The sequence below is a fragment of the Pelmatolapia mariae genome, linkage group LG13 (genome assembly GCF_036321145.2).
Source record: "Pelmatolapia mariae isolate MD_Pm_ZW linkage group LG13, Pm_UMD_F_2, whole genome shotgun sequence".
Taxonomy (NCBI): Eukaryota; Metazoa; Chordata; class Actinopteri; order Cichliformes; family Cichlidae; genus Pelmatolapia; species Pelmatolapia mariae.
The window spans coordinates 23,071,740-23,095,432 of record NC_086238.1 but is presented as its reverse complement, the minus strand read 5'-3'; the positions used below and the strand labels follow the sequence as shown (position 1 = coordinate 23,095,432).

Below are 23,693 nucleotides of genomic sequence, written 5' to 3'. Positions count from 1 at the left end.
CCCTACACTGCATATAAACGGAGCCAAGAGCTAAAAACTATTCGACTACATACATTGTACTCGTAGCAATGTTTATATGTATGTATTATGAATCATCCCACTTAAATGAAACAAAGAGGCTGCGATTATTATTATTATTCTTATTCTTATTATTATTCTTATTATTATTATTTCTACGTTATTTCTACGCGCCTCCTTCGCATCCCTATTGGTTGTTTAGATTTTTTTGGCGCATGCAATTGGCTGTGTGGCGTAGCGGGAGGGATAACGTTCAGGAAGTGAAAAGGGGTTTGTTTCTGTTTCCAATTTACAGGGCAGCGTCTTGTGCTGGAACCCAGCGAGGAAAACGTAGTTCAATTTACTTATCGGTGTGTTCTTAGTTAAGAATCCCAAGTGACGACGTGCGGCTTTTCTTCATCTCGGCGGTTGCTGAACATTTCAGCACGTGAGTGATACTGAAGAACTTCTCATTAGCTGAGTTTAGCAGGTTGCTAATTAAGTTTTCTAACAGTAAATGTCTTTGCATAGGAGTTCTGCCAGTAACTTTTAGCCAGCACTGTAGTGTTTTTATCGGTCTTGCGTTGTGCTGTATTCAGCTGTCATTCTATTTTTTATTAGGGTTCTTGTGTTATTAGCTAACTGTTTCTACTACTGTTAGATAGCCGGCCCGTTGGTCATAGCAAACAGTCAAGCTGACCAAAAACTCCATGTGATATACACAGTCAGTGAGTCGGTAACGTTTTATGTGTGTATTGTGTTAAGTGTTATGTATTTGTGAAATATAGAACTATACTTTAATAATGGTCAGTTACACTAGCTGTTTCAGTTTTGTTTTTCAGTAACTGCTTCAGCCTCGTGTATGAGTGCGTCATTAACTCCCTTAGAGGTTTTCCAGAGCCCTTGAGTAAGTCCATAAACAGCCCTGATTCCTTTTCCTCATAGGCATACAGCGTTCTGTGGTTTCAGGGCATTACAACATGTTTTCATGTTTTCCTGTATGCAAATATTTGCTCGATATTCTTTCACATACATATATTTTTTTTAACATTCTCAGTTTTCATGGCACCTCCACGAAAAACGGTGCTACCCAAACCTCTTCCAGAAGGCTTCATACTAACAGACACTGAGAAGAAGAAATGGAGGCTGGGGAAAATCATCGGGCAAGGTGGCTTTGGACTGATCTATCTTGGTAAGGAGCAACGTGTCTGATGACAAACCTACACATACGTACACACAAAAGCTTGTTTTATGCTTTATCATTCTCTTCATGGGTATTCACCTATGGAGGGGGTTTTCAACCATGGAGGTGCAGTCCCCCAGAAGCCCAGCAACACGTAGCTGTGGGTGACATGCTTCTCTCATTCCATTTCTAGAAAAAGCTTGAAAAATCATTAAAGTTTAAACAATACAGTATGAAAAGCACAGAAAGTTGCTGTAGTGGATCGTTTTTTTCGTTTTTTTAACAATGGTTTCACTTCAAGCCTTTGTATGTTATAACTGCTTTTTTCCACGCAAGAGTTGCCCACAGACCAGCTGTATCACATACTTTGGACATTACCTCAATCTGACAACAGATGCACTCTGCAGGTAGATGGGCTGTCCCTAGCTCTCTACAGTCTGCCAGTGTATTGCACTTGAGCCCAAAATGAGTCAGTCTTTGAATTTCCGCAAAGACTGACTGAGGACGAACAGATTTGTGATTGTTGTTGATTTTTCACAGCTAACTTGACCATATTCAGTAACAAACTTATAACAGGCTGATTCTTATTGCTGTTTTATCTCTGTCTTAAAATGCACCAACAAGATGGCAACTGAATGTGAGTGGTCATAAACCTGGTCGCCATCTTCAAAGCAACCTTTTCAAAGGCAACGAGATCACATGCTCATTCCATACAGTCAACCACCATATTCTCTTGTGTGACTGGAGGATAATCTGGTCCTCCCAGTGACAGTAGACTGTGCTACATTCAAGGACAGGCAACACAGATTGAGGATGAAGTCATATGCTGACAAACCGCAACATTTATTAATGTTTCAGATTTTTATTGTGTATTTTTCTTTTCTTTATGTTGTATTTCTTGATGAAATTAAAATGTTTTTATATTTGTTTTACTTCTGACAGAATGCCTCATTGTAAACCAATATAATTGCTTATTTATGCAAAAATATTAAATAAATAAAAAGGTGGGGGTGGGATAAAATTTTTTATGCAAAATCTTATTTAAAGTAATATCCTAATATTCCATGAAACTGCCAGAATTGTAAAAAATTCAATGGCAAGATTTTAGGTGCACAGGCTGGTACATAAATGTTGATGCTTGTTATAAACTGACTTTTCAGTCCCTCTAATATGTATAGATCTTTTTATTTCCAAACAGATAACTGCTTACATGCACAAATCCAGTGATGAAAACACTCGTATACATTTCCTTCTGGTCTTGGATATATTTTTAAGATCCAAGAGGCCTGCTCTCATCCATGAATTATGTTGTCTCATCTTCATTCTCTGTCTTCTGTTATGTTACAGCGTCCAAGGACATTGACAGACCTGTTGGAACAGACACTGACTTTGTCATCAAAGTGGTGAGTACATATGTTGCACGCACAGCTGACCTGTCCACCTTCAGGGACACGTTAATGCTGTGATACTTGAATGTGGCTGCACTATGCTGCTGGCAGTAGAAAGCAGGTGGAACTGTGGTTATGGATATTAAATGACTAGACTGTTATACAGCAAAATGATGTTTCCTCTTTTTTTCATTTTCTATTTCACCAAATATCACCTGACTTTCTCACATGGAAGCACATGGACCAAAAATAAACATGAGAGCAAAGTGCAACCAGAATCGGTGTGATGATTCCTCCAACTTTGCACAAGAAGTAATGTTTAGTGTTAACAGAATGGCCTTTGATGGAATCCACATATTCTTCTTGCTTGGAAGTTGTCATTTCTTGACGTGCGCCTTTTTGTGCCAGTTATTGGACTATAGTGAAGGGAACAAAACTTTGATGACAGCATCTCTATCTGTTTATCCCTTCAATAAAGACGCTAAAATAATGCACAGGCCATAAGCCACATTCTTTGTTTACTTGCAAGCAGAAATGCTTTGGACTTGAATTAGTGTCCCCAAGATGCTTTGAAACCTGAAACAGGAATCAGAGATGTCTAATTAATGCCTGTTTGTCTATGTGCCATACAGAAAAAATGCACAGTAAATTCGATTGAATCCCAACCAACGTCAGAGCTTAAATATTGACACATTTTGGTTTTAAAAGGGCTTATGTCCTGGACTGTGTCTTGGCTGGGAGCAGTAACTTCCTGAAATCTCTGCTGGTTGCATTGCAAACTCTCAACGACATCAACAGTTTAGGAGGTGTGTGCTTCCAGTTAGGAAACAGTCAATCACAAATACTAGTTTTTACTGTTTCTTTATTTTCATCTCAGCCCCTTTCACCTGGATGAGAAGGTTCTGTCCGTACACCTCATGTTACATGGCTCTACTTCTTCTGCCATTTCGTCAGGGTCTGACTCTGGGTTCTGAACCAGTCCTATACATGCTAAACTTTCTTGCTGCTTCCTGATGTTCCAGTGAAATAAATGGGAAGAAGAAAATATAATCCCTCTCTTAAGCAAGCTCAATAAGTCAATTAATCAGTCAGTAGTCAATTAATTATTATGCTCTGATACTAAATTAAGCTAATGCTATTATTCTATTTCTATTTGTCAGCTAGCAGTGTTATTGTATGTGTTACTGTGTGAAGTAGTTCTAAAAGATCTTATCAGTGACAATTGCCGTTAACATAAGTTTGGGCATGGACTTGAGCTAAAAAAAAGAAAAAGCATTTAGAGTTGCACGGGGCTGTTCACATGGGTTCGCGAGACTAAAGTTAGGCAACATTCATGTGTCATCCAGGTATTTTTATGATTTCTCCCGATACATAAGAAATAATAACATAAACAACCAGGAAACAAAGCATTGAAATGTAAGTGTAAGTGACATGATGCTCACTGGTCGAGACACAAATCTTTTTCACAATTTTACCTTTTGGAATTAGACACAGACAGTTAACTTTTGCATGGTCACTGGTTAAAGCTGCACTGTGCTAATACTGTGTGCTCATACATGCAGGAGTACCAGGAGAATGGCCCCCTGTTCTCGGAGCTCAAGTTCTACCAGAGGGCAGCCAAACCCGAGAGCAGTGAGTAGCACCACCCATCCAGCGTCCCGGCAGCTCGCTGGAGCACGAGAGCGTTTGACTGATGAAGTGGCTGCAGACTCAGAGGCTTTGCTGAGTGCTGCTCAGTAATTAATAATAAGCCAAAGCAAACATGCACCTCAGTGGCAGTTGGGCCCCACTCTCCGTGCTTGTCTGAGCTCTCCAACGCCTTCGTTTGGAGAGGAAGCTACTCACACGTAATGATGCCCGGGCCTCCACTGAGCCCCTGACCACCTGCCAGCCTGGTTGAGAGCCAGTCAGGCCAGCCGCCATCAAGCCCTGAGCCAGGCCCACTGCTTTGTCTGGGGCCTCTGTGTGTGTGTATTTGTAGTCCCAATAAGATTGATATTTGTAAGCACACGTTCTTACACTTACAAGGACAAATCTTTTTTTTTTTTTCTTTTTTGGCAAAACATTTGTCTACTTTTCATAGAGCTCAGTTTTTGTTTTTTGTTTTTTGTTCAGACACAATAGCTCCATGTTAGCACCTTGTGTAGATGTGTAGATGCATACCTGTGATTGTTCCTAAACTTGTTCCAGTGCAAAAATGGAAGAGAAGCAAGAAGCTGGACTTCCTGGGCATCCCGACGTACTGGGGGTCAGGAATTGCAGAGTATAATAACCTCAGGTATTGACACAGTCAACACTAATAGGTTTGATTAACTCATAGGTTGCTATGATTGTTTTTTTTGCAGCCACCAAGTTTTAAGCAAGGAGAAAAATACTTGAACAATGCTGTGTTTAGATTCATAAATGTAAAATAAAGCAGGAAGAAAGAGCAGCGTGTTTCTAATGTTATTAAATTTAATAATGTAGACGTGAACAGCAGCTGTCCTAACTGGAATGAGTGTAGTATTTTGTAGAAATTGACACATTTGGTATTATTTTATATGTTTTCCTTAAACAACTATATATATGATTAAGGAAAACATATAAAATAATATCAAATGTGTCAATGATCTGGTTTCATAACCTGATCTGGTTTCATAACTGAATGTAAAATAACAACTATATATATGATATTTTACATTCGGTTATGAAACCAGATCAGGTCTTCGTGTCAGTTTCGAAGCTATTTTTTCTTTCTGCCTTTCCATGCATCTATTCATGATGTGTGCACTGTCTACATGAAGCTAATTAGAGATGTATATTGACATTGATATAGTATTATTAACACATATTAATAACTTATAAAAAAGATTAATTGCCTCTTGACTTAATGCTTATTACAAGAACCTTAATATAAAGCATAACTGAAAAAATGTATTTTCACTGCATATGGCTGTATTTTAGCCTTAATCTAACCAGAAGATGCATCAAAACACAAACAGAGCATGTTTCTCTGACTGCAGCAAAAATAAAAATTCTTTTTTTTTTTCATCATTTAGCTCCATGAAGTTTGCTCTAAAGTAGACTCTTTGGGCAGAACTTAAAAATGAAATGGTGTGTTCAGGGTAAAATATTTAGAACGTAAAGGAAAGGACCTCTGGGGTTTTTGAAACCAGGCCAAGCTGGCTTTTGTTCGTGTTCTGCACATAAGTGGACATCAGTATTTATTTGTGCTGTCGTATATCAAGTAAATTGTATGCACCAGTGTGAAATCCACATGTACAACAACCAAAGTTTAAAAAATAAAACAAAATCAAGCAGATAAACTGATTTTAAGAAGGAGGAGGTTGCGTGTGCTTTCTTAAAAGCTCTGTTATCTGCTTTAATATCAGATTTCAACCATCTAGCCTTAGAATTAAGGCAACTATAGTAATTATTTCCAATAGAATATCTGCTTTTAGTCATAAAATGTGTTGGGGTTTTTTCACATCGCTGTCAGTATTAATTTTTTCTGTTGTTTTCTCTGATTTTTTTTTTTATTTGATTTTTCATCTTTGTTTGCTATATTATGACTCTAGTTTGTGAATCTTATGAAAAGCATCAGTTTTTTGGCATTTTGTTCCACTGTTTTGGTAAATAAAACATCCTGTCATAGTCATAGTCTTTCATACAAAGTACAGTTTCGTTGTGGGTCGTTAGTAAATCTGGTGTTGTGTTATGTCAGAATTAGGACAAGAGTTTGAGCTTTTCCTGTCTCACTCAGGTATCGTTTCATGGTCATGGATCGACTGGGAAGTGACCTTCAGAAAGCTTGTGAGTCCAGTGGAGGCCGACTGAAGAAGACCACTGTTCTCCAGCTTGGACAGAGACTGGTGAGATAATTATCATATTTTGACCTGTTCAATAATACCAGTATAAATAAGCTGAGGCAGCCTGATCGCCTATTAATGACACAGTTACAGGCCAGTTTGACAAATTATGACCCCGTTTTACCAAAACTTTCGTTTTACTGCATTACTGTCTGCCTATAAAATTCTTGTTTTGTATGCTTTTGATTCTTGTGCCAGGTGGATATACTGGAATACATACATGAGAATGAGTACGTCCATGCTGACATTAAAGCTGCCAACCTCATGCTGGGTTACAGGGACCCTGAACAGGTCAGTCCACTGCAGATCCCTGGTACACTTATAGGAGAGAATAAAACCCATTGATTTTCTTTAAACTGCATTGATCTTAAATATGACCCAAAACAACATCTCAGTTTCATTAAAGTTATAAAAAAGATATAGAGGATTCAGTTAAACAATTTCATCTAGCAGAAGGCAACATTGCAGACATTGAGGACAGATACAAGTACCTGGGAATCCCACAGGCAAATGGGAACCACGAAGAGGCCGCTAGGAAAGCGGGAGGAAGGAGGCCGAGGACTAGTGTGTGTCAGTACCACAGTGAGACAACGAACATCCACGAGTACATAAGGAAGATTGCCACAACTGGCTGCATGCTCAGTGAATACCTCAGGCAGCAGAACCTCAAGAAAGAGGAGCAGAAGAGGAACAATCATGGAAGGACTGGCCGCTGTACGGTATGTACCACCTGCAGATAGAGGAAGTGGCTGATATCCAGAAATCCACCAGTGGCTGGACTGAAAGACAGCACAGAGGCACTAATCATGGCAGCACAGGAAGAAGGTCTGAGCGCAAGATCCATAGAGGCTGGGGTCTATCACACCAGGCAAGAAGCCGGATGCAGGCTGTGTAAAGATGCCCCTGAGACAATCCAGCACATAACAGCAGGGTGCAAGATGCTAGCAAATGGGGAACACCATAACCAACACCATAACCAAGTGGCCGGCATAGTATACAGAAACATCTGTGCCAAGTATGGCCTGGAAGTCCCGAGGTCAAAATGGGAGACACCCACTAGGGTGGTCAAGAAGATCACCCAACCTAAGATCCTGTGGGACTTCCAGATACAGACAGACAAAATGGTGATGGCTAACCAACCGGATATAGTGGTGGTAGACAAGCGGAGGTTGACGGCCATAACGATAGACGTAGTGATACCGAATGACAGCAACATCAGGAAGAAGGAACTCGAGAAACTGGAGAAATACCAAGGGCTCAGAGAAGAGCTCGAGAAGATGTGGAGGGTGAAGGTAACAGTGGTGACAATGGTAATCGGAGTGTTCAGTGTGGTGACCCCCAAGCTAGACAACTGGCTCCAGCAGATCCCAGGATAGAACAATGACCCAATATTAAATATCTGTGAGAAGGGAAATGTCTGCTGTTTTTAGTGAATGTCTGACAGTTTTCAGGAGATGCCCTTTCTTTTTTTAAAGAAGAGGGATCTATAGGATACCTAAGTCTATCATTGGGAGAATATAAAATAATCCATGTCATGACTGGAAGGAGAAAGTACTGTTCTCAAGTCACTGCTGCTGTCTGCAATTTGCTAAAGATATTGATGAAAAGCCAGAAAGCTGTTTGAAAGAGAGTGTCATGTTTGGAGAATGGAAAAAAAAACTGTACCTTATCTCTTTAAAGTTTATATATGGTAATGGATGTTTTCCCCCTGTATATCAACACCACTATTTTCACTTAGTTTAATCAGCTTTTCTTTTCCTGCTTTGCAATTGTCTCAAAATTAAGCAATGCTTATGCAGAAATAAAAAACATTTCAAAGGTTTCACAATTTTTTAAATTTTTTAATTTTTTTTTTCCTGCAACTGTTGACGTCGCACAAACTCACATTTGCTCTCATGCAAATTATTTATATACAAGTTTATATCTTTAAGATGGGAAGACTATTTTTTTTCTGTCCTGTTGGGAACTATAGGTCTACCTTGCAGACTATGGGCTGTCCTACAGATACTGCCCTGATGGAGTCCACAAAGAATACAAGGAAAACCCCAAGAAGGGCCATAATGGAACAATCGAATACACCAGCATTGATGCCCACAAAGGACTCGGTAAGCGCTTGACTTTTTAAATAGTTAAACATAACAGAAAATAAAAACCTGTCTAAATGTTCAAATTTTATGTCAGGATATTAATGGTTGGTTTATGTGCCTGGTAAATTACACACAATGGAATATATGACCCACAAAACAATTTGTTTGTAGGTAAGCTAAATAAACCTTCACCATACATTTGCACTGTCCATTTGCCTCCATACATCTTTGTTTTGGTCAGTAACTTTTATGGAGTACAACATTCAAAGTAAAGGGGCTCATTTTGTCTCGTTAAGTGCTCAGTACAATTAACAGTCAGCAGTCCTGTGCAAATTGAATTCTCAACCATTTTCCACACATCTTTGCTTGACGATCTTCAACTTAAGTCCAGATTCTAATTATTACTGGCCTACTTAAATGGAAATTGGACAAATAAGATACCACCAGGTACTTAAATTGCTATAAGAAGACACCCCTGCTTATTACAGGGGCAATTGTGTCAGTATTAATTAAAGTGGTCCGCACTTGCACACCTACAGAAAAGTTTCTGAAGCTTATGATGATTCGAAACAATCTTCATCACTTTGCCAATTGCCGTGTAATGTCCTGTGAATTGTTTCCACAGCAGGGCCAAAGCCCTGAGAAGATTAAGCAAATTAGTCCACTGATGCATCAAAAGTCTGATGCTCCAAATTCCTATTGTATCTGATTCTCTGCAAACATGGGCAACAAATCCTGGACTTGTCTGTCTGCTGGCGGCCTTATACTGGCTATTGCTGCACACAAACTACAAACAAAGAAATGTTGTGGTCTCTCTGAAAATGCCTGTGGAATAATAGTGCTTAAAACGCATTGCTTGCTTGACCAACGAACAACATTCTGATCAGAGACTTCTTATAGAGGCTAAAACGATCATACCTGAATGCCACCCTCATTTCTGTGATGGAAACACAGTTAAACATGAACAAAGTTGCATGATTGAAAATTAGTTTGAGCTACTTACTGTGTTAGTAAAAAATACTCTTAGTTAGTTAAAAAGAGTTCTGACATATTAGCAGATGTAGCGTTCGTCTGCTAATATGTAGATGAATGCTACATATCAGCGTTTCTCTAGATTACATCATTGACATCATATTTTAGTGCTTCTGAAACTGATCAAAAATTACAAATGTATTTTGTTTTTACTGGCCACAGTGTATTATTAGTAGTAGTAGTAGTCGCATTATTCGTGTTGTTGTTGTTGTTGTTGTTGTTGTTGTTGTTGTTGTTGTTATTATTATTATTATCATTATTATTATTATTATTATTATTATTATTATATGATATGTTTTCATTAAAATAATGAGGAAAGTTTCCATGATACTGACAGTAAAATGAACAAAGACTGAAAAATGCCCCCTCCCACATTTTAACTTTCAGATATGGTCTTCTAATGCAAACTACCGAGACTACTACAGAGACATAACTTGATTAAGTCAGATTTTACAACTTAGAATGAAAGGTGTTCAAAATTCACAAAGTGCTTTACGTTATCTTTAGGCGACTATAATGTCTATTCTTTCCGTCTTTATCAATAGATGTAAAGTAGTGTCCACTTCAGCACCGTCTGCCTTCCTTGCTGGTATTGGGAACACATTAACTGGCAAATTGCCTACCTGCTCCCTTTCCTCATTGACCATCGATTCTCCATCCGTGGCCCCTGCTGAATTCCCCAGCACCATCTCTGTTTAACAATTCCCTAATTAGCTAAAGTCATAACCCGCATCGTGTTTTCATCCCCCCATTAATTAAGGGCTTTGATGTTTGGTTAGAGCAAGTCACAGATAACCCCTGTGAGCTCCACACCGACCAACTCCACTACCCACCGGTTCAATATTGTGAGTTAGCATGGCTCAGACTGCCTAATCTCCATGGGAGAGTTTCTATCGGCATAATCGATAAATGAAAGAGGTTCAGATTGTGTCCTGTCAGCAAAAACTATCACATGAAAAGCATGTCAACTGTAAAATGTTTAGAAGAGGGAAAAGAAGGAGCAGCAGAAAGAAAGATACTGTTTTTTTCCACATTGTTTTTCTTTTAGTTGGTATCTAGCAAGCAAAGTACTTATTAACTTTCTTGATAATATTTTGTCTTTAAGCTTTTTTTTTTTTTTTTTAAATCAAGACACAGTTTAACACACATTCTAGTTTGGTACTTACAAACTTTTCCAGGTACTTAATTGTTAGAAAAAAAATCCAAAGAATAATTAACTGGTCACATATCAGGACCAGAGACTGTAAGGAAAAGCTAGATATAGAGACGGTTAATTCTCTCATTGATTTCTGGACTCGTGCATCTCACCTGTTAATCTAAATAAGATGTTTTCAGCAAGTGCTAGCAAGCTTGGTTACTAAGCTGCGTTAATGAACTGTACAGGTTCATTATGGTTTTCAAAATCATTTAGAAACTCTCCTCCACTCAATTTACCGGTCGATCTACGCCCCTACCCTCACCTATGGTCACGAGCTGTGGGTAGTGACCGAAAGAACGAGATCGCGAATACAAGCGGCGGAAATGGGTTTCCTCCAAAGGGTGGCTGGCCTCTCCCTTAGAGCTAGGGTGAGAAGTTCGGCCATTCGGGAGGGGCTCAGAGTAGAGTCGCTGCTCCTCCACATCGAAAGGAGCCAGTTGAGGTGGTTCGGGGCATCTGACAAGGATGCCCCCTGGGCGCCTCCTGGGCGAGGTTTTCCAGGCATGTCCCACCGGGAGGAGGCCCCAGGGCAGACCCAGGACACGCTGGAGAGATTATATCTCTCGGCTGGCCTGGGAACTCCTTGGTGTTCCCCCGGATAAGCTGGTGGACGTGGCTGGAGAGAGGGAGGGTCTGGGCTGCTGCCCCCATGACCCGGCCCCGGATAAGCGGAAGAAAATGGATGGATGGATTTAGAAACTCTGCTTCTTGCTTAATATTTCCACCTATTGTTAGATAAGTGCATTAAAACTATTACAAAAGGCGCAACAGAGCAAACATAGTTGTGAGGTTTAGTTCATGGCCTATAAGTAAGCAGAGGTAAAGCCTAGCAGACAGCTACTGCCGACAACTCCCAGTGTATATGTATAGACCCTGTGCACGAAAAAATACTAATTTCCTGTTTTAAGACCGGATGTAGGGTTGTACATTTCCAGTAGCTTTATTTTGCAGTCAGCTGCTACTGCGAAGGTGGAATCATGTCCAAAATACGAAAACGGAAAGATTACGTTAAGTTACAAAGAGCAGAGGGTGGGAACACTCACCATTGCTGTGTCATAAAAAAATCAAATGATCAATTTTGATGTTTGAAGAGCGTAGATCGATTGTTTGTTTACATCACTCAACACAAGCAGAACTGCATTACTGCATGCAGAAGACACATCATCCACATTCAGAAGCACATCTCTGTATAGTGACAGTTCTTATGATTTAAACAGGCAAATGTTCAGCATTGTGTTCTGCGTCCCGATCGGCTGTAGATCATTGTTGATCTCCTCCGTGCCGTGCCGTGCTCTCCTGTACAGTACAGAATCACTACATCGATCACTAGCAATGTGACTCTGAAGTGCTGTACTGTATGTTTGTAAGTTTTCTCCCCAACAAACACAACAATGTCGACGAAACGTTTTGCACCGTCAAAGGCACCTGCGGTAGCACCCAAAAGGCAGAGGAAGACGCTAACCATCGCACAAAAAGTTGGACTTCTGGACATGGAAGGTAGAACTTACCGTATTTTATTTTATTTTATTTATTTTTTTAACCATACAGCGCACCGGATTATAAGGTGCATTAAGCTTAAATTAAGCAATTAAGCTTAAAGTTAAATTCATTAGTTCTAAAATCTGTCATTATTATTTATAGGAAAACAAACATACTGTAGGTTTATTTCTCAAATAAATGTTTGGGACTGAAAACAGGTTTTGATCTTTGGTTTCATTCTATAATGAACTTTTTTTTTTTTTACGAAGCTTTGAACTTTGAGAGTTTAAACAAGAGAGAAAAGTGTGAAACTGTTCATGCCTGTCTGAGAAAAGTGTATAAAGTGTGTAGTGAGGGGTTTTACAGCCTTAAAACATCTAAAATAATTGTAAAAAATAAAGCTGGCTACTTCGCGGATTTCACCTATCGCTGGTTATTTTTAGAACATAACACCCGCGATAAATGAGGGAACTCTATATACAAATACTGAGAAATTTCAATCCTTTCTCTCTTTTGCTCTGAGGCACGAGGGAAAAATATCGACAAGTCGACGAACATCATCTACAGATATATTCGGTAAATGCCCAAGACATCTTGAGAAATGTAAATCGCTGCTTGATTCGTCCATTTGGTTGACTTTTTTTGGAAAACCCGACCGTAAACAAGACACGAATATCACACCGGAAACGAAGCGCCCTACAGGAGTTTCCCCACCGGAAGTAGCATATGCTAAGGTGCACATAGTCTATAGCTGTTTATTGAAGGAAGGAACTACCCATAGAAGCCAAAGCCACTTCTTGTACCAGGCTGTAAACATGCTTTTTAATGGTGTGTGGTTTGACATTTTACACTGGGCTTGATTTTTGTCGCCAGTCTCAAACGACCTCTCCAAGAACTGCATTTTTGGGCACTTCCAAGTTGGACTAATGTTTTGGTGTTTCCGCTTCGTTAAACTTGATTTCTCCGAAAAAACGTAAAGTGACAACATCAAGCGACTCTTGGAGCCAACAGCAATAAAAAAGTTTTTTTGTTTTTTTTGTTTGTTTTTTCTTTTTTGACTGGAGCCCGAGCTACACAAAAATTCGACATGCTTAACATTCTAGATATTGTTATATTTAATACCTGCTTAGATGGACCGGTAAGTGTTAGAGTACATGCGACTGCTCTTGGAGATATAGTTTAAGAGCCCGACCCTTCTATACCCTGATGGCAACAATCCCCACAAAGATGTTGACAGGTTACCATGGTGAGCTTTGGTGAACTCGCAACGCGAGTGCCGGCCTATGAACTTGGAGTTAAATAGTGTAATTACCGCCATTCGGTGGGCGGACGGCAGACAGAAGACCGTCTCTGAAAGACAAGACTGTGAAGCAGAAGGGTTAAGAGTGTGACACTGCAGCGTGCTTTAGAGAATCTGAATAACAATAGGAGATAATTAACAACAACAGCATCACTTCCTCACCTCCCCGTCTAAAGCATGTAGAGAATGCATGTGTATGCCGAGAATGCACGATACTTGCGTATTTATGTTGTGTCTGTGCTGTTGAGGGCAGTATGAGGGGAAATGCTTACATGAATACAGAGGAGCAGACACACAAAATGCTATTTTGAACTGCGATAACAGAATACACAAAGGTCAGCAGCACTTAATGTAGTTGTTGTCTTTTTAATTGTTAATCTATTATAGCACTCTGGAAGTTGTAACACTTATTTCTAGTGTCAGTATCCCATGTATTTTTCATCTTTATTCCCTTTCAGCTGGCTCCTGGTATCTATGGAGGGCTGTGTAATTATTTACAAAAATAGGCAGTCTCAGTGTTACACTGACTTAATGCACACTTTACACCCACAAGGGCAAACGCATCTAACTCTTGTTATCAGAGTTGTTGAGATGAAGCGTGGCACATGATGACAGTTTCTTAAATGTTGGATTACTCTTTCTTCTGTTTTCTCTGTGGCTTTGTGCATATCTGTTTTGTTTAAAAAAGTAGCCATTAAAGATGTTATTCTGGACTGGTTCTACCATTTGAAGAAGTCATTGAAGTCATCTTTATTTAGGACTTTATAACATATCCCGTCTTTCCTAGGTTTACTTATTTTAACAAAGACTAAATTAAAAATTAAATCATGTGTGAAAAAATATTTTCAATTCTGAACTCTTTAACCCTTTCCCCCATGAAGACGAAATTTGTTAACCTTCCCTTTACCCTTAATGACAAGTTTTTACACCTTAGTATACATCAATAAAGACAGTTAGGCAGCCATCAGAGTAGTTCCCAGGGTTTTCAAAAGGTAGCTGTATAGACTGAGACTACCCCGTACACAGGGTGTGTATCTCAATAAATCTCAAATTTATTGAGACTGGAACATTTGTGTAAGCCAGAGTCAGCTGTCAGAGTGCATTTTCTTTGAACCTGTTCTCAAGCACTCAAACATTAAGGTTTGAAAAATATCAAAACAGGTGGAAAAGTCGGTATCTGCATCCTATATATATATATATATATATATATATAATCTGTTCTTAAATACTCCATAGAAACGGCACATGCTGTTGGGTGGGAGGCATTATCTAACACCTCTTTTCTCAACCCCCTTCCTATACATCCAGTCTTTCACCACTACTCCTGTTCTGATCAGCCTCACTGATTATTTAGACTTCCTGCTGGGTCCACTTTAGTATTCTATGCTAGCCTTGCAGTTTCTGACTCAGACACAACACTGTTTCCTTGAAATGTTTAGTACTTATAGGCGATCTGTGCCCATCTTCATCTTGAAGATGTAACCTTGCACTCGTACATTTGAATACTTACATTTCAAGAATTTGCACGTTATCAGATTACTGCCCTCCCATCCCACATAATGTGGTCTTCTGTGCCAGTGACCACGCTTTCCTCCTTAGACCAGACTGTTGGCTGGAGAGGATCAATGCTGGCTGCGACTCAGGGAGGAGATTTCTCCCCTCTGATGGAGTCAGTCGATAGGTAATTTCTCCCGAGACGTGTGGCGGCTGTTACAGTATTGAGCTGCTAAAACCCTCGGGCTCGACCCCTCTGGATGGACTTGGTCGCTAAATATTGATAGACCTCACACATTAATGTAGACTCATGCAGTCACACACACAACCACAATAAGACACAAACACAGTCTGGACTTGTTCTTAAAGAAGCTTTAGTACATGGGAAGCCACACTTGTAAAATCTATTTAGTTCCCTAACATCAAATTGTGCCGTTCAGATCCCTGGTTATGGTTTGTGGAAACCTTTTTTGTGTTGGGATATTTACAGTGCTGAGATGGCTGATTACAGGACTCATATTGAGCACAATAGTTCTTTAAAGTCAGCAACTGATCCACTCTAATTGTACTCTATAGCAGAAAGGAAACCTTTTCGAAAGATTGCAGTTAGTGGTAAAAAAAAATAAAATGTGTAGACAAAGAGAGAGTCTGCTAATGTAGCATTGCACTCATATAAAACTGGCAATTTTGAAAAAAAAATGCAGGATTAAATGAGCCTTTTTGTTTTTGGTTTTAAATTCCAGACCTCATTCACCCATGTTTTGCCTCTAACCTACAGTGCTACTGGAGTACTTGGACATTATGGTGTGTTGTAAAAGAGCAAGGACTAAAAAATGAAGCCAGTGTGGAAGCGCCAGAACTCCAGTTCCTCTGACAGCCATCTGAGGCAGGCTTCAACACGGAGTCAGTCCCCACAGACTCCAATGTTTAAATGCCGAGCTTACCAGCAATGTAAAGCATTTTTACAGTCTGGTGTGAGACACATATTTTGTACTCTTTAGATTGGTTCCTCCTTAATAACAACTGTTGAGGGTATGAGCTTTTAAATAGTTTTCATGTCTCACCTTGGAGTTGTCAGGTGTGCCGACACAGCCGGCTGTGCCCCCTGCAGGGTTTCAACTCTGCTAATTTGAGTCACTTCACTGGATTGCGCTCTCATGTCTGTAGTTAAGCAGTCTATGAGACAAACAATATTTCCTGGAAGCTTGTCCTTCAGTTTTGATGAATATATTCTAGTAATCAGTCTGTTATGTTCCACCAATTGACCATGTGTCACTTTTGGCTTCAAAAACCAACATGTTGCAGTCAAACCACTAGTGTTGGTGCTTAAAGATGTGGAGTCCAAAACCAATTGGGTGATGTCATGGTGGCTGTGTCCATCTTTTAAATACAGACTTTTATATAGAGAGCCTGTGATCTGCCTTTCACTTTCCCACCAGTTTCAGACTAAAGTGAAATCAGTTCCACCATTTAAAAAAACAAAACAATGTTTCTGTTAGCAGACTGGAGGAGCACAGATGGGGTCAGCAGTACACTACTGTTGACTTCTGTAACATGTGGTAGTAATTTGAACTGAGATGTGTTTTACAACCAGTCAGTGAAGTTTTACTTTGAGTGTCTGGATGAAGCACAGGTATTTTTTTTTCATTTAAAGATCCTAAAGAAAAAATGACCAAATAAGTCAGCAGGAGTACTCCAGAATGGGTTTTTTAATCATAGTAAGTGTGGGAAGCTACACAAGTCCATTTGGAAGTAGAAGCTGAACCCACCCACCAAAAAATCATCATGATGGTATAACACAGTATTCAATCTCACATAGAGACTATAATTGAAAAGAGGAATCTAGTTGATATACACTTTCTTGTCTTCATAAGTTTCCATCCTGTTTGGCCAAACAAAATAACCCACTGACAGATGACACAGTGTAAGAATTAGTATATGTGCTTCAGCCTTTTTGATTGATTTCTACTGTGTTAGCTTTAACCTCAAAATTTAAAGAGTACTTGTGTCCAACCTCGGCTATGCTACAGGAAAAAAAAACCCAACTATTTGATAGAAAATATTGCTGTTTGTCGTTCAAACTACTGACTTACGTGCTCCTACTTTTTCATTGTCTTCTTTAAATTGTCTTTATGGAATTATGCTAGCAGTACTGCACCGTCACCATCATCTCATTTTTCTTCCTTTTACAGCGGCATCTAGACGTGGTGACCTCCAAATTTTGGGTTTCTGTCTCCTTCACTGGTTATGTGGGTCTCTGCCTTGGGACAATGTCCTCAAAAATCCAACTCAGGTCCAGGAGGCAAAGACCAGGTAGGGAGTAACTGAGACTGAACGTGTATCCGGGTACTCTCTACAGAAGGATGGAAGATTTTAAACACCTTTTTTTCTGGATTAGAGTCTCTTTATTGCCATGAAAAGCTGTTGACTGACGTCGCAGATTTCTGTAGTGAAATTAAATTATAATAATTAAATTGCGTTGCAGCATCTGTTGCTCTAACAGTACAACATATAGTACCACACACACACAGTCTGATACTGGAATTTCACTTAGTAACATGATTATAAATCGTTACTACCTTTCTTCCTGTTTCTGCCTTAAAGAAGAGTGTGCAGCATAGCACAGCTTTGAGTCTGTTTCGCTTACAGGACACTGCTTGAGCGTATTTCATTAAACAGGATAAGTTTTCTTGTCTGTTGTTGAAGAGTTATACCTGAGGGCAGATTTTACTGTGCGCTTTTATAGTTATGGAGCTCTCATTCATTTTGATTGGGGCTTGGATTCATGCTAGGGTGGCTGCCAAGTCTCCACTGCCTCAGTACTGTGCAAGAGTCTTGAGCCACCCCGAATTTCCTTATAGTTAGCTTTCTATAAGACAAGACTTTCTTGTAATTTTTAATGAGGTCTTCAGCAATAGTTCTCCAGGTTTTTATGGTCTTTTAAAGTTTCCATTAATTTTTTTTAAAAAATTTAATCAAAAAGAAACAAAGACTACAAGTGCAAATAAGAGTGTAATGACTTAACAGCTCTGTCTGATATGAGGCTAGATATATATGGAATGTACTCCACAGCAGTGTTGCATACATAATCTACTCCTAACAATTATGTTGAGTGTGTGTAGTTGATGTCAGAGTGAGAAAAACTAATGTTGTGTGCTTTGGCTTCATTTCAACTCGTTCTCCTGCTCTGCCCCTGAGTCCATCTCTCAGATCTTTTCTGTTCTCACCTCTTCTGTTTTCACTTTTTCTCTCAGACTGATGGATAATCTGCCACATTCAGTCCAGCAGCTGTCAGTGAGCGGAGCCAGCACAGGTAAGCCAAGGCCAAAGGGAATCTTCAGGTTAGCGAACTTCTTCTCCACTTCTCAGGTTAACGAGAGAATTTGAAAGTAAAACTACAAGCTTTTGGAGGGGAAGAGAAAAATCTTCTTTTGGGCTCTGGGTTTACTGAGAATCTCTGTTAATAAGAATACAAGATTAGACAGAGCAGCACTTCTTTATTTATTTTTTTTAAATCAGTATGTGTGAATGTAGAAACAACATATCTAAGATGATGACTTTTCTAGTCATTAGAATGATGTCATTACTTACTCATATTTTCTCTACAAATGGACTATTTCAAAGATTTTTTACTTATAGAGATATACTGAAGGGAAGTTCAGGTCCAATGAAATATAGCTACAGCCGAACTCTACAGGTGTTTCTGTATTCTTCCACATGCTGCTTGGAATCTGATCCAAGAACTGAGTCAGCACAGCGTGGGTGACTTTTACACACTGTGTAGGCAAATTGTGTGGCTAACTGCTTGACTTTATACTCCTGACTTCAAAGATTAAGCGGCATGGCCGAGTATTTACAGTATGGTGTTGTGACCTTAGATTCCCATCGTAAATTAAGATTCCGGTACGTTAATAATGCGAAGAGTGCAAAATCCTTTGCTAGCTGGGTCAAAATGATGACACGTGACACATAAACTTGGTGTAGCTGTGTGGTTATTTGCTGAGCTCAATGAAGAGGCTAAACTTAGTTTGTCTTCACTTCAGGCATTTTTAAGCCAATCTTTAAACTGGATTATAAGAAGAGACGAGGCTGTGACAGTCAAGGCTACATGAAAATGTCCCACCCAGAATAAAACACTCCTTTTCTCTCACCTGAAGCTCCAGAATAACTTTGTAGCAATTAAACAGCTGTCCCATTGACATGCCTTTCAAAGTTAGTCGTGTTTTATCTCTCTTCTTTATAAGGAGAGGTCACACCTGTGCGATGGCTCGGTGTGTGATGTATGGTTGGGACTAGATGCTCCTCTGCTGACAAAGCCCGGCTGCCCGCCACAGATAAGAGCCGGGGTATGCATCAAGCCTGTGTGCGAGTGTGTGTGTGTGTGTGTGTGTGAGACACCGTGCTACTGCAGTATGTGTCATACATGTCACCTGGCCAGTGTGTGATGCATCAGGACTGACTATGACACTTCCACACATGCAGGTCCTTAGCCACGTGCTCGCCTGATCTCCTCTGCGGAGAGATACCACCACCCACATAGACACACACACTCAGAAATATACAGGGTGCTTCATTTTCTGAAGACTTTCTGGAATAGTAACTTTGTAAAATCAAACCAGATTTAATCAAATCACTCTCAGTATCAGTTAACATATCTGATTCTTGATGTCCACTCTGCTCCTGTCTTCAGATGAGGTGGCCAAATTCCTCCTTTATGTGAACAAACTGGGCTACCAAGAGAAGCCCGATTACCAGTATCTTAAAAACCTGTTGGGCAGTGCTGTCAGGGGAGGACTTGATTTGTCCAAGCCACAGGGAGCTGCAGGGGAATCGTCCACCAAAGATCCTCGAGCCAAGGAAAAGGTGAGGACTCAAAACCTGTGAGATGGTGTGGAAAAAATTTGGCACCACTGACATCTTTTCCTTTATGCACTGAAATCCTGTGAACCCACCTTCATCCTCCAGTAGGTATTTGGCTTCTTACTGAAATGTTGGCTCAGTTAGACATCTGTCTATAGCAGCTCACTTTCTCAGCGGGTGTGGTCACTTCACAGGCATATTCCAAGATGACAACGCCAGGATTCGTCAGGCAGATTATGAAAGCATGATTCACCACCACAGACTGCTGGGTTTAACCCCAGTGGGATGTGATAGTCTGATTACTCTCACCATTGACTGGCCCTCCCTAAAATGTTTCTCGTGCATTGGAGAATAACCACTATGACACAGAAGCTGAGAATACACCAAAAAAATTAGATCTAAGACTGGTGATAATTGACAGAATTTTACCATTCAGTCAACATTCAACTACTTAAGTGTTTGGCCACAAAGATCCTCATTTCCCCTGCTCAGTCTCTTAACCCTGAGTGCCGAATTGTGACAGCAGTGAAAGGGAGGGCTAACCTGCCCCAACGAGCATGTGAACCAGAGGCGGTCAGGTCTGAAGCTGGAGGGCTGCGATTCTGCCTCAATTTAACAGAATAACTTCTTGACCCCCCCCCCCCCCCCCCCCCCCTTACTATCAACGGCCCAATTTGAAGGAGTTGATGACACACACTACAGAGCACAGGGTGTCTCCAATTATGCTCCTGATTTCCTCTCCTCTCCTTGTGTCATTTAATTTCCATGCTAAAGTGCTGGCCAGTTTGATCCCTAGTTAAACAGAAGTGGCCATTTACAGGCGGTTTAGTGAGGAGAGTAAATGTCAGCTGAGATAAAGGCCACTGAATGGGTATGTTCACACAATCATTTGCCACTAGTGTTGGATAAATATGGAATTATTTTATGGAGGATTATAGTTATGTAGTGAGGCAAAGTTTTATTTAAGGAAGACTGTTCAAAGATGGGCTTATGGGGTAAAGAGATTTCACGTGACATTAAAAGACATAGGAGCAAAGCATGCACAGCTGTAGATCAGGAGTTCAGAGGAAATGGCCTTTAGACTGAGGCTTCACACAGAATCTGGCCTCAGCAGCAACTTTTGTAGTGATAATGTTAGTGCTGGCATCAGGCAGCAAATATTATCAGTTCTGCCTATGTGTAACATGAAAAATGTGACTGTGTATTCTCCTGGATATTGGTATTGAGTATTTTATTTTGGACTTAACAACAGTAACAGTCCAGTAAAAGAAACAAACCAATCATAATGAGTAAGAGTCAGTAGCTGAGATGAGGAAGTGGACAGTGAAAGCCTTACCTTCATCTGAGACAAACTGCTGATGCTTGTCTAGCTTCAGCTAATGCTATGTTAGCTCTCCTGCTAGCAGGTGACACACGGTGAAGTAAACGCAGAACACTGAACTAAATTGCACTGCATAGCTTCGTACACTGAAGAAGGCAGGATCTCATATCTGATCCAATCTATCCTCCAGCTGCGTTGCATTAAAGGAGGAGAAATAAGCTCGCAGATAATGGTGTGACTGAAATGAGGTCAGTTAGAAAGCAGTCGTGTCAGCCTCACATCGGCCATCACAGAGATAATAAAACTGCTTTTTGTTTCCGTCAGCAGAAGGCAGGAGGAGCGAGCGGAGTCTCTAGAGCCAAAGCTGCACCGCTACAGGACCATGATGAAGTCCATGAAGGGGCAAAGTCCAAAGCAGTGCCAGCTCGCTACATCAGAGGACCACCCATCAATAAACCTCTGTCAGAACAGGTAAGGCCTCAAACACCTTAACTGTCACCCTTTATGCAACAGTATGCTGAGACAACATAACCCAAGTCCCATTTTGACATCTCTTGTAAATACAAAAATAACTTTGAAACTAGATTTGAATTACACTGTAATATTTCATCAGAAGGGTTCAGAAGCTTGTGTAACAGTTTACTGTGTGACATTTCTGCTTCCTGCTAAAGAGTGTCTAAAAGAAAGATCAGAGACTACAGCTGAAGCTGGAGTTAACCTAATGATGAGGTCAGCTTTGACTGACCTGATGTTGCACCTCTGTGTGTACATGATGATGACATGAACACCACAAGGCATCCAAACTCTGAGTAAATTACTGTCCAGCATTTTTCAGCCTTTGTGCTACTTTTAAGACCTTTACACACAAAACACACTGCATTAAAAAAAAAACCCTGAAAAATGAAGTTACAAACTTGTCATGTAACATATTCAAGGTGAAACACTGGAAGATTTACACAAAATGGATCAAAAATTAGTATTTTTAGACAGAATGACATTCAAATATCTGTCACAGGCACTTTGTTAAAACAGAGTGATCAGCATGAGACGTACGATGTGTAATATTGCAGGTCATGCATAAAAGCAGTTGGTTTCTCAGTCAGGAGCTGCAGAACTGTGTTGTATATTTCTCTGTGTTAAAAGTAATACGTGGGTAAACTGTTTTCACTCAGCAGGTTATAATTTGGTTTCTTTGAAGTGATCTCCCACACAGACAAGAGCCTGAATCTAAAACCTCACGCTGCTGTGGACACAGTCATCAGGCACAGATTTTACACACCTCAAAGAACCAATATGGGTTTAAGTAGATGCCAACATTAGAACATTCTTACTGCTTTACCTGCTGTCAGACAAGCCATTACACTCCACCAGCCTCCACTGACAAAAACAGTCATTTTACCTCATAAAACAGGAGCTGTTCACTGCTGCCTCGATTGGTTGGTTAGTGGATTTTGTCCCCTATGGATTCCACTATAAGCACGTTATGAAGATGAAGAATAATTTGGCTAGAGTGTTTTTGTTTTATTATGAATCTGGACAGGCAGGGGTTACCCACAGCTAAAAATCAGTAGTGGAACAGTGCAGACAACACAGCACCCTGGGTTCTTGTGCGTTTGCCATTAGATGTTGTACTTTGATGTGTTCATCCCTCTACCTGTAATGCACCTGAGATCTGTGGCTGTTTAAAATACTAAATTTCCCTGTCAAATAAATGATCAAGTTCCTGATTGGTCAAACTGCCTTTTATTTGTTTGAATATAGAAGGAAGAAGTTCTCCCTGCTGTCAGAAGGTCCCCGAGGCAAAGACCTGTGTGCAGTTATGAAGACATCGACAGTGAGGAGGAGGAGGAAGAGGAAGAAAGGCCCAAACCCATTGCTGCACGTTATCTCAGAAGTCCTCCAGTAAAGCCCAGAGCTCAACCCAAACAGGTGTGAGGCCATAGCTTGGGCAGTTTGAACCTGTTTTACACTAAAGGCTACAAAATAACTATTTACACCTGACTAAATCTTTACGATGTGCTGTAGACTCTTCAGTTAGGTTGTTCCTCCAGACTTCTAAAGGTTACAAAGAAAAAGCAGAATTGAAAGTTGACACCTAAATGCTTCAAAGCGCACACACTTGAATTACCTTCTTTAACAGAAACGTAACCCCACAAGGACAAGCAGCAAAACAGATGACGTGCCCCTGATCTCAGCGAGAATGGAGCGCCGAGTCTTCCCACAAAGGAGAAAAGAAGAGCAAGCAAACCGTGGCATGGACAGGCAAACACACACACACCACAGAGTGGTGTACAGCCATCCAAAGTACTGGGATAGCCAGCTCTACTACAGAGATGCTTTGGGTAAATGGGAAGAGTCTGTTCCCAAAAACTCAAGTCCTGAAGCCGGTCCCCAGCGGAGTGAATGGCTGATGTCCTGGTTACTCTTTCTGGGCGCCTTTCTTTTACTGCTTGCTGTTGTCAGAGTTTGCCAAAGTACATTGAAGCCCCTTTGAGGAGCTAATGGA

General features: G+C 40.3%; 1 protein-coding gene across 3 annotated transcripts; it reads left to right on the top strand.

Moving 5' to 3' along the window:
- The first annotated feature begins 293 nt into the window (after window positions 1–293).
- vrk2 (VRK serine/threonine kinase 2) lies at window positions 294–23,681 on the top strand. Of its 3 annotated transcripts, none has more exons than XM_063491051.1 (14): window positions 294–445; window positions 1,055–1,189; window positions 2,528–2,583; window positions 4,131–4,200; window positions 4,759–4,846; window positions 6,311–6,419; window positions 6,615–6,707; window positions 8,389–8,521; window positions 17,199–17,319; window positions 18,261–18,319; window positions 19,697–19,869; window positions 21,515–21,658; window positions 22,949–23,116; window positions 23,328–23,681. In XM_063491051.1, exons 2-14 carry the CDS (start codon window positions 1,060–1,062, stop codon window positions 23,679–23,681), a joined length of 1,698 nt encoding a protein of 565 aa, XP_063347121.1. In that variant the 5' UTR covers window positions 294–445; window positions 1,055–1,059. The 3 variants fall into 3 exon arrangements, with proteins under 3 accessions (XP_063347121.1, XP_063347120.1, XP_063347122.1); XM_063491050.1 differs by having other exon boundaries at window positions 21,512–21,658; XM_063491052.1 differs by having other exon boundaries at window positions 21,512–21,658; window positions 22,949–23,441.
- The last annotated feature ends 12 nt before the right edge of the window (window positions 23,682–23,693 follow it).

Excerpts from the sequence above, each read along its gene's own strand:
- vrk2 (XM_063491050.1), top strand. The coding sequence starts at position 1,060 with ATGGCACCTCCACGAAAAACGGTGCTACCCAAACCTCTTCCAGAAGGC. Across the intron at positions 2,584-4,130 it reads CTGACTTTGTCATCAAAGTG|GAGTACCAGGAGAATGGCCC; the intron begins GTGAGTACATAT and ends TCATACATGCAG. Across the intron at positions 19,870-21,511 it reads ATCCTCGAGCCAAGGAAAAG|CAGAAGGCAGGAGGAGCGAG; the intron begins GTGAGGACTCAA and ends TGTTTCCGTCAG.